Source organism: Oncorhynchus masou, unplaced genomic scaffold, assembly GCF_036934945.1.
Source record: "Oncorhynchus masou masou isolate Uvic2021 unplaced genomic scaffold, UVic_Omas_1.1 unplaced_scaffold_181, whole genome shotgun sequence".
NCBI classification, from domain to species: Eukaryota; Metazoa; Chordata; class Actinopteri; order Salmoniformes; family Salmonidae; genus Oncorhynchus; species Oncorhynchus masou.
Genome location: NW_027016550.1, coordinates 1,419,107 through 1,430,426, shown reverse-complemented (window position 1 = coordinate 1,430,426; position 11,320 = coordinate 1,419,107). Strand labels below are relative to the sequence as shown.

The window sequence follows — 11,320 nt, the reverse complement described above, 5'->3', positions numbered from 1 at the left end:
TAAAACACACCTAATACACACCTAACTGGTGCTGACACACCTAATACACACCTGACTGGTGCTGACACACCCAATACACACCTAATACACACCTAAAACACACCTAATACATACCTAACTGGTGGTGACACACCTAATACACACCTAACTGGTGCTGACACACCCGATACACACCTGATACACACCCAATACACACCTGATACACACCCAATACACACCTGATACACACCCAATACACACCCAATACACACGCGATACACACCCGATACACACCTGATACACACCTGACTGGTGCTGACACACCTGATACACACCTGACTGGTGCTGACACACCTGATGCACACCTGACTGGTGCTGACACACCTGATACACACCTGATACACACCCAATACACACCTGATACACACCTGATACACACCTGATGCACACCTAATACACACCTGACTGGTGCTGACACACCTGATACACACCTGACTGGTGCTGACACACCTGATACACACCTGACTGGTGCTGACACACCTGATACACACCTGATACACACCCAATACACACCTGATGCACACCTAATACACACCTGACTGGTGCTGACACACCTGATACACACCTGACTGGTGCTGACACACCTGATACACACCTGATACACACCCAATACACACCTGATGCACACCTAATACACACCTGACTGGTGCTGACACACCTGATACACACCTGACTGGTGCTGACACACCTGATACACACCTGACTGGTGCTGACACACCTGATACACACCTGACTGGTGCTGACACACCTGATACACACCTGACTGGTGCTGACACACCTGATACACACCTGACTGGTGCTGACACACCCGATACACACCTAACTGGTGGTGACACACCCAATACACACCTAACTGGTGGTGACACACCTGATACACACCTGATACACACCCAATACACACCTGATGCACACCTAATACACACCTGACTGGTGCTGACACACCTGATACACACCTGACTGGTGCTGACACACCTGATACACACCTGACTGGTGCTGACACACCTGATACACACCTGACTGGTGCTGACACACCTGATACACACCTGACTGGTGCTGACACACCTGATACACACCTAACTGGTGGTGACACACCCAATACACACCTAACTGGTGGTGACACACCCAATACACACCTAACTGGTGGTGACACACCCAATACACACCTGACTGGTGCTGACACACCTGATACACACTCAATACACACCCAATACACACCTGATGCACACCTAATACACACCTAACTGGTGTTGACACACCTGATACACACCTGATACACACCCAATACACACCTGATGCACACCTAATACACACCTGACTGGTGCTGACACACCTGATACACACCCAATACACACCTGATGCACACCTAATACACACCTAACTGGTGTTGACACACCTGATACACACCCAATACACACCTAATACACACCTGATACACACCCAATACACACCCAATACACACCTAAAACACACCTAATTCACACCTGACTGGTGCTGACACACCTGATACACACCTGATACACACCTAATACACACCCAATACATTTACATTTACATTTAAGTCATTTAGCAGACGCTCTTATCCAGAGCGACTTACAAATTGGTGAATTCACCTTCTGACATCAGTGGAACAGCCACTTTACAATAGTGCATCTAAATCATTTAAGGGGGGTGAGAAGGATTGCTTTATCCTATCCTAGGTATTCCTTGAAGAGGTGGGGTTTCAGGTGTCTCCGGAAGGTGGTGATTGACTCCGCTGTCCTGGCGTCGTGAGGGAGTTTGTTCCACCATTGGGGGGCCAGAGCAGCGAACAGTTTTGACTGGGCTGAGCGGGAACTGTACTTCCTCAGTGGTAGGGAGGCGAGCAGGCCAGAGGTGGATGAACGCAGTGCCCTTGTTTGGGTGTAGGGCCTGATCAGAGCCTGGAGGCCTGGAGGTACTGCGGTGCCGTTCCCCTCACAGCTCCGTAGGCAAGCACCATGGTCTTGTAGCGGATGCGAGCTTCAACTGGAAGCCAGTGGAGAGAGCGGAGGAGCGGGGTGACGTGAGAGAACTTGGGAAGGTTGAACACCAGACGGGCTGCGGCGTTCTGGATGAGTTGTAGGGGTTTAATGGCACAGGCAGGGAGCCCAGCCAACAGCGAGTTGCAGTAATCCAGACGGGAGATGACAAGTGCCTGGATTAGGACCTGCGCCGCTTCCTGTGTGAGGCAGGGGCGTACTCTGCGGATGTTGTAGAGCATGAACCTACAGGAACGGGCCACCGCCTTGATGTTAGTTGAGAACGACAGGGTGTTGTCCAGGATCACGCCAAGGTTCTTAGCGCTCTGGGAGGAGGAAACAATGGAGTTGTCAACCGTGATGGCGAGATCATGGAACGGGCAGTCCTTCCCCGGGAGGAAGAGCAGCTCCGTCTTGCCGAGGTTCAGCTTGAGGTGGTGATCCGTCATCCACACTGATATGTCTGCCAGACATGCAGAGATGCGATTCGCCACCTGGTCATCAGAAGGGGAAAGGAGAAGATTAATTGTGTGTCGTCTGCATAGCAATGATAGGAGAGACCATGTGAGGTTATGACAGAGCCAAGTGACTTGGTGTATAGCGAGAATAGGAGAGGGCCTAGAACAGAGCCCTGGGGGACACCAGTGGTGAGAGCGCGTGGCGAGGAGACAGATTCTCGCCACGCCACCTGGTAGGAGCGACCTGTCAGGTAGGACGCAATCCAAGCGTGGGCCGCACCGGAGATGCCCAACTCGGAGATGGTGGAGAGGAGGATCTGATGGTTCACAGTGTCGAAGGCAGCCGATAGGTCTAGAAGGATGAGAGCAGAGGAGAGAGAGTTAGCTTTAGCAGTGCGGAGCGCCTCCGTGATACAGAGAAGAGCAGTCTCAGTTGAATGACTAGTCTTGAAACCCGACTGATTTGGATCAAGAAGGTCATTCTGAGAGAGATAGCGGGAGAGCTGGCCAAGGACGGCACGTTCAAGAGTTTTGGAGAGAAAAGAAAGAAGGGATACTGGTCTGTAGTTGTTGACATCGGAGGGATCGAGTGTAGGTTTTTTCAGAAGGGGTGCAACTCTCGCTCTCTTGAAGATGGAAGGGACGTAGCCAGCGGTCAGGGATGAGTTGATGAGCGAGGTGAGGTAAGGGAGAAGGTCTCCGGAAATGGTCTGGAGAAGAGAGGAGGGGATAGGGTCAAGCGGGCAGGTTGTTGGGCGGCCGGCCGTCACAAGAAGCGAGATTTCATCTGGAGAGAGAGGGGAGAAAGAGGTCAGAGCACAGGGTAGGGCAGTGTGAGCAGAACCAGCGGTGTCGTTTGACTTAGCAAACGAGGATCGGATGTCGTCGACCTTCTTTTCAAAATGGTTGACGAAGTCATCTGCAGAGAGGGAGGAGGGGGGAGGGGGAGGAGGATTCAGGAGGGAGGAGAAGGTGGCAAAGAGCTTCCTAGGGTTAGAGGCAGATGCTTGGAATTTAGAGTGGAAGAAAGTGGCTTTAGCAGCAGAGACAGAGGAGGAAAATGTAGAGAGGAGGGAGTGAAAGGATGCCAGGTCCGCAGGGAGGCGAGTTTTCCTCCATTTCCGCTCGGCTGCCCGGAGCACTGTTCTGTGAGCTCGCAATGAGTCGTCGAGCCACGGAGCGGGAGGGGAGGACCGAGCCGGCCTGGAGGATAGGGGACATAGAGAGTCAAAGGATGCAGAAAGGGAAGAGAGGAGGGTTGAGGAGGCAGAATCAGGAGATAGGTTGGAGAAGGTATGAGCAGAGGGAAGAGATGATAGGATGGAAGAGGAGAGAGAGCGAAGGTTGGGACGGCGCGATACCATCCGAGTAGGGGCAGTGTGGGAAGTGTTGGATGAGAGCGAGAGGGAAAAGGATACAAGGTAGTGGTCGGAGACTTGGAGGGGAGTTGCAATGAGGTTAGTGGAAGAACAGCATCTAGTAAAGATGAGGTCGAGCGTATTGCCTGCCTTGTGAGTAGGGGGGGAAGGTGAGAGGGTGAGGTCAAAAGAGGAGAGGAGTGGAAAGGAGGAGGCAGAGAGGAATGAGTCAAAGGTAGACGTGGGGAGGTTGAAGTCGCCCAGGACTGTGAGAGGTGAGCCGTCCTCAGGAAAGGAGCTTATCAAGGCATCAAGCTCATTGATGAACTCTCCGAGGGAACCTGGAGGGCGATAAATGATAAGGATGTTAAGCTTGAAAGGGCTGGTAACTGTGACAGCATGGAATTCAAAGGAGGCGATAGACAGATGGGTAAGGGGAGAGAGAGAGAATGACCACTTGGGAGAGATGAGGATCCCGGTGCCACCACCCCGCTGACCAGAAGCTCTCGGGGTGTGCGAGAACACGTGGGCGGACGAAGAGAGAGCAGTAGGAGTAGCAGTGTTGTCTGTGGTGATCCATGTTTCCGTCAGTGCCAAGAAGTCGAGGGACTGGAGGGAGGCATAGGCTGAGATGAACTCTGCCTTTTTGGCCGCAGATCGGCAGTTCCAGATGCTACCGGAGACCTGGAACTCCACGTGGGTCGTGCGCGCTGGGACCACCAGATTAGGGTGGCCGCGGCCACGCGGTGTGGAGCGTTTGTATGGTCTGTGCAGAGAGGAGAGAACAGGGATAGATAGACACATAGTTGACAGGCTACAGAAGAGGCTACGCTAATGCAAAGGAGATTGGAGATTGGAATGACAAGTGGACTACACTTATCGAATGTTCAGAACGTTAAGCTTACGTAGCAAGAATCTTATTGACTAAAATGATTGAAATGATACAGTACTGCTGGAGTAGGCTAGCTGGCAGTGGCTACGTTGTTGAAACTACACTAATCAAGTCGTTCCGTCGAGTGTAATAGTTTCTACAGTGCTGCTATTCGGGGGCTAGCTGGCTAGCTAGCAGTGTTGATTACGTAACGTTACGTTAAAAGAACGACAATAGCTGGCTAGCTAACCTAGAAAATCGCTCCAGACTACACAATTGTCTTAGATACAAAGACGGCTATGTAGCTAGCTAGCTACGATCAAACAAATCAAACCGTTGTACTGTAATGAAGTGAAATGAAAATGTGATACTACCTGTGGAGCGAGGCGGAATGTTGACCGGGTTGTTGAAGTTCAATTCGGAAGAAGTTGGCTAGCTGTTGGCTAGCTAGCTAGCAGTGACTCCTACGTTAAGGACGACAAATAGCTGGCTAGCTAACCTCGGTAAATTAAGATAATCACTCTAAGTCTACACACTCTAAACTACACAATTACCTTGGATACGAAGACAGCAAAGACAACTATGTAGCTAGCTAACACTACACTAATCGAGTCGTTGAGTGTAATAGTTTCTACAGTGCTAGTGGACGTTAGCTAGCTGCTGTGCTAGTGGACGTTGGCTAGCTGCTGGGCAGATAGCAGTGTAGACTACGTTAGGACGACAAAATACGATAATTACGCAATTATCTTTGATACAAAGACGGCTATGTAGCTAGCTAAGAAGAAATTGCTAAGATTAGACAAATCAAACCGTTGTACTATAATGAAATGTAATGAAAAGTTATACTACCTGCGGACCGAAGTGTACACACCTGATACACACCTGTCTGGTGCTGATACACACCTGATACACACCTGACTGGTGCTGACACACCTGATACACACCTGACTGGTGGTGACACACCTGATACACACCTGACTGGTGCTGACACACCTGATACACACCTGACTGGTGCTGACACACCTGATACACACCTGACTGGTGCTGACACACCTGATACACACCTGATACACACCTGACTGGTGCTGACACACCTGATACACACCTAACTGGTGGTGACACACCTGATACACACCTGATACACACCTGACTGGTGCTGACACACCCAATACACACCTGATACACACCTGATACACACCTGACTGGTGGTGACACACCTGATACACACCTGATACACACCTGACTGGTGCTGACACACCTGATACACACCTGATACACACCTGACTGGTGCTGACACACCTGATACACACCTGACTGGTGCTGACACACCTGATACACACCTGATACACACCTGACTGGTGCTGACACACCTGATACACACCTGATACACACCTGACTGGTGCTGACACACCTGATACACACCTGATACACACCTAATACACACCTGATACACACCTGACTGGTGCTGACACACCTGATACACACCTGATACACACCTGACTGGTGCTGACACACCTGATACACACCTGATACACACCTGACTGGTGCTGACACACCTGATACACACCTGACTGGTGCTGACACACCTGATACACACCTTACTGGTGCTGACACACCTGATACACACCTGACTGGTGCTGACACACCTGATACACACCTGACTGGTGCTGACACACCTGATACACACCTGATACACACCTGACTGGTGCTGACACACCTGATACACACCTGATACACACCTAACTGGTGCTGACACACCTGATACACACCTGACTGGTGCTGACACACCTGATACACACCTAACCCCCCCCCCCCCCTCTCTGTTGTAGGAGCGTCTGAAGGCCAGTGAACAGAGGGCAGAGCTAGAAGAGAAGACCAATAAGAGGAGTTCCGAGCCCAAACCCCGCCCCTCGCCACGCCCCACTCCCTCCCCCTCCCTCCACTGCCATAAAACTCCCCTCCGTTCACCTCCCCCCTCCACCTCCTCCCTCACCCCCCTGTCCTCCCCCAGGCCCACTCTCCAACACCCGGAGGTCCAGAGAGAGAGGTCTCACCCTTCCTCTCCCCTTCCTCGCCCTCCCGCCCCACACTCTGCCTCCCCCCTGAGACCCTCCTCCCCCCTGAGACCCAAGCAGGACGCTGACGAGGGAGAGGAGGAGGGGGGAGAGAAACAGACCACCGCCCCCTATCACCGAATCTACACAGGTGAGCATCCTGTTAAAACTAATATTCTGTTCTGTTACCTTGTATTGTTATATTCTGTTCTGTTACATTGTATTGTTGTATTCTGTTCTGTTACATTGTATTGTTATATTCTGTTCTGTTACATTGTATTGTTGTATTCTGTTCTGTTACATTGTATTGTTATATTCTGTTCTGTTACATTCTATTGTTGTATTCTGTTCTGTTACATTGTATTGTTATATTCTGTTCTGTTACATTCTATTGTTATATTCTGTTCTGTTACATTGTATTGTTGTATTCTGTTCTGTTACATTGTATTGTTGTATTCTGTTCTGTTACATTGTATTGTTATATTCTGTTCTGTTACATTCTATTGTTATATTCTGTTCTGTTACCTTGTATTGTTGTATTCTATTCTGTTACATTATATTCTGTTATTCTATTGTATTATATTTTATTCTGTTAAATTATATTATGATATTCTATTGTTGTATTTTATTCTATTCTGTTGTATTCTATTCTATTGTGATTCTATTGTTCTGAATTCTATTCTCTTATTCTATAGTTGTTCTGTTGAATTCTATTCTCTTATTCTCTAATTGAATTCTATTGTTATATTCTCTAATTGAATTCTATTATCTAATTGAATTCTATTCTCTTATTCTCTAGTTGAATTCTATCTTATTCTCTAGTTGAATTCTATCTTATTCTCTAGTTGAATTCTATTCTCTAATTGAATTCAGTTTTCTTATTCTCTTATTGAATTCTAGTCTCTTCTATTGTGTTAAATTCTGTTGTGTTGTCTCTATATAACCAGCCTGTTTAGATACACCACTGCTTGATGAGAGGGATCATGTGTGTTATTTACCTGTGTTTGTGTTTGGACAGATATCACCCCTGGTTACCGTTACCAGTCCATCACCCCGCCGTTCAGCGCCCTATTCCCCCCCCGCCCCCTCCCCCATCCAGCTGGGGGTAACAAACACCCTTCGGTCTCCTCTCTGCCGCCTCTCCTCCGGGCCACGGCTCCAGACGTGAAGCCTCGGGGCCTGGAGCTCCGGCCAGACCAGGGGACCACGCTGAAGCATGACCCCGACCAGGAGCCACCCCAGCTGGGCATGAGTCCTGCTGCCCTGGACCCTCAGCTCCGGACCTCCAGCCCTCCAACCCTCAGCCAAATAGAGAGAGACGGAGAGTCAAGCCTCAAACACACACATCTCACCCACACACACACACAATTACACACACATCCCAGCCTTACACAGCCACACAAACACACCAGCATTAGCCTCCCCACAGGCCCCCAGCCCTGTCCTCCTCTACCATCCACACAGCCACATAAACACACCAGCCTCCACTCAGCCCTCCAGCCCGGTCCTCCTCTACCATCCACACAGCCACATAAACACACCAGCCTCCCCACAGGCCCCCAGCCCTGTCCTCCCCCCACACAGCCACAAGAACAACAGGCCGAGGAGGAAGAGGAGGAGGCAGGAGCGGTCAAGATGGAGGTGTTGACCTACGGCTGCCGAGGAGCCTATCAGCTTCCACCGTCCGTCCCGAAGGTGGAGACTAAACCAGAGGTCACAGAGAAGTCGATCCCCGCCCATTACCCATCATGCACCACGGCAAGCTCCGAGCGACCGGCCTTTAGACCCGGCCCCGAACCACAGGCATCCTCTCCTCCCCCTCTCTCTCCCTGCCCTCCCTCTCCCTCGCCTCTAAACATCTTCCCTGATGACCCCATGGCTGGTATGATGACGCTGTTGGCTGCTAGTCAGATGACCCAGGCTGCCCCCCTGCCCTACCCACCCTTCCCCAGACAGAGGCCTCCTCGCTGGGGAGAGACGTGGCCAGTCCTGGGTGTCTGGAGGTCTGGGCTCTGGAGGGGATGACTCTACTCAGCGACATGGCCTCACTAGAGATGGATAGGATACAGCTGGAGCAGGGTGAGGAGGAGGGAAGGGGGAGGAGGAGGAGGGGGAGAGGAGGAGGGAATGGAGATGGGGGAGGAGGAGGAGGAGGGAATGGAGATGGGCGAGGGAATGGAGAGGAGGGAGGAGGAGGAGGGGGAGAGGAGGAGGGAATGGAGATGGGGGAGGAGAGGGGGGAATGGAGGAGGAGGGGGAGAGGAGGAGGGAATGGAGGGGTGAGAGGAGAGGAAGGAGGGAGGGGTGAGAGGGGAGGACGGTTTGAATGTGACTTCTTCAAAAAGTTCCTAAACTGAATCTAATGCTGTCTGTTTCTTTCTCTCTCTCTCTGTGTGTTTGTCTGTTTCTCTCTGTGTGTTTGTCTGTTTCTCTCTGTGTGTTTGTCTGTTTCTCTCTGTGTGTGTCTGTTTCTCTCTCTGTGTGTCTGTTTCTCTCTGTGTGTGTCTGTTTCTCTCTGTGTGTGTCTGTTTCTCTCTGTGTGTGTCTGTTTCTCTCTGTGTGTGTCTGTTTCTCTCTGTGTGTGTCTGTTTCTCTCTGTGTTTGTCTGTTTCTCTGTGTTTGTCTGTTTCTCTCTGTGTGTGTCTGTTTCTCTCTGTGTTTGTCTGTTTCTCTCTGTGTGTTTGTCTATTTCTCTCTGTGTGTGTGTCTGTTTCTCTCTGTGTGTGTGTCTGTTTCTCTCTGTGTGTGTGTCTGTTTCTCTCTGTGTGTTTGTCTGTTTCTCTCTGTGTGTTTGTCTGTTTCTCTCTGTGTGTGTGTCTGTTTCTCTCTGTGTGTGTGTCTGTTTCTCTCTGTGTGTGTCTGTTTCTCTCTCTGTTTGTCTGTTTCTCTCTCTGTGTGTGTCTGTTTCTCTCTCTGTGTGTGTCTGTTTCTCTCTGTGTGTGTCTGTTTCTCTCTGTGTTTGTCTGTTTCTCTCTGTGTGTTTGTCTGTTTCTCTCTGTGTGTGTCTGTTTCTCTCTGTGTTTGTCTGTTTCTCTCTGTGTGTTTGTCTGTTTCTCTCTGTGTGTGTGTCTGTTTCTCTCTCTGTTTGTCTGTTTCTCTCTCTGTGTGTGTCTGTTTCTCTCTCTGTGTGTGTCTGTTTCTCTCTGTGTGTGTCTGTTTCTCTCTGTGTTTGTCTGTTTCTCTCTGTGTGTTTGTCTGTTTCTCTCTGTGTGTGTCTGTTTCTCTCTGTGTTTGTCTGTTTCTCTCTGTGTGTTTGTCTGTTTCTCTCTGTGTGTGTGTCTGTTTCTCTCTGTGTGTTTGTCTGTTTCTCTCTGTGTGTTTGTCTGTTTCTCTCTGTGTGTTTGTCTGTTTCTCTCTGTGTGTGTGTCTGTTTCTCTCTGTGTGTGTGTCTGTTTCTCTCTGTGTGTGTGTCTGTTTCTCTCTCTGTGTGTCTGTTTCTCTCTGTGTGTGTCTGTTTCTCTCTCTGTTTGTCTGTTTCTCTCTCTGTGTGTGTCTGTTTCTCTCTCTGTGTGTGTCTGTTTCTCTCTGTGTTTGTCTGTTTCTCTCTGTGTGTTTGTCTGTTTCTCTCTTTCTCCCTCTGTGTGTGTGTGTCTTGTTTCTGTGTGTGTGTGTGTGTGTCGTTTCTGTGTGTGTGTGTGTGTGTCGTTTCTGTGTGTGTGTGTGTGTGTGTCTTGTTTCTGTGTGTGTGTGTGTGTGTCTTGTTTCTGTGTGTGTGTGTGTGTGTGTGTCTTGTTTCTGTGTGTGTGTGTGTGTGTCTTGTTTCTGTGTGTGTGTGTGTGTGTCTTGTTTCTGTGTGTGTGTGTGTGTGTCTTGTTTCTGTGTGTGTGTGTGTGTCTTGTTTCTGTGTGTGTGTGTGTGTCTTGTTTCTGTGTGTGTGTGTGTGTGTGTCTTGTTTCTGTGTGTGTGTGTGTGTGTCTTGTTTCTGTGTGTGTGTGTGTGTGTCTTGTTTCTGTGTGTGTGTGTGTCTTGTTTCTGTGTGTGTGTGTGTCTTGTTTCTGTGTGTGTGTGTGTGTGTGTGTGTCTTGTTTCTGTGTGTGTGTGTGTCTTGTTTCTGTGTGTGTGTGTGTGTGTAGGTGAGGTGTTGTGTGGTCTTGACAGCCTGTTAGAGGCAGGTAGAAAGGTGTTGCTGGAGGCCATTGAGAGCCAGTCTCACATCGACCTCCCCAGACAACTACACCCCAGCAAGACCTACAGCTGGAGGATGAGGACAGACCCACAGGAGGTAACACACTGTAGACCTGGGGGGGATGAGGACAGACCCACAGGGGGATGAGGACAGACCCACAGGAGGTACCAGACTGTAGACCTGGAGGATGAGGACAGACCCACAGGAGGTAACACACTGTAGACCTGGGGGGATGAGGACAGACCTACAGGGGGATGAGGACAGACCCACAGGGGGATGATGACAGATCCACAGGAGGTACCACACTGTAGACCTGGGGGGATGAGGACAGACCCACAGGAGATAACACACTGTAGACCTGGGGGATGAGGACAGACCTACAGGGGGATGAGGACAGACCCACAGGAGGTACCAGAC

General features: G+C 50.0%; 1 protein-coding gene across 1 annotated transcript in view; it reads left to right on the top strand.

Annotated features, from left to right (window-relative positions):
* Positions 1–11,320, top strand: part of tnrc18 (trinucleotide repeat containing 18) — a 182,469-nt gene that overhangs the window by 61,402 nt on the left and 109,747 nt on the right. The window contains 4 exon segments of the mRNA XM_064964656.1: positions 6,553–6,928; positions 7,796–8,707; positions 8,710–8,856; positions 10,851–10,999. Coding sequence (XP_064820728.1) covers positions 6,553–6,928; positions 7,796–8,707; positions 8,710–8,856; positions 10,851–10,999 — 1,584 coding nt within the window.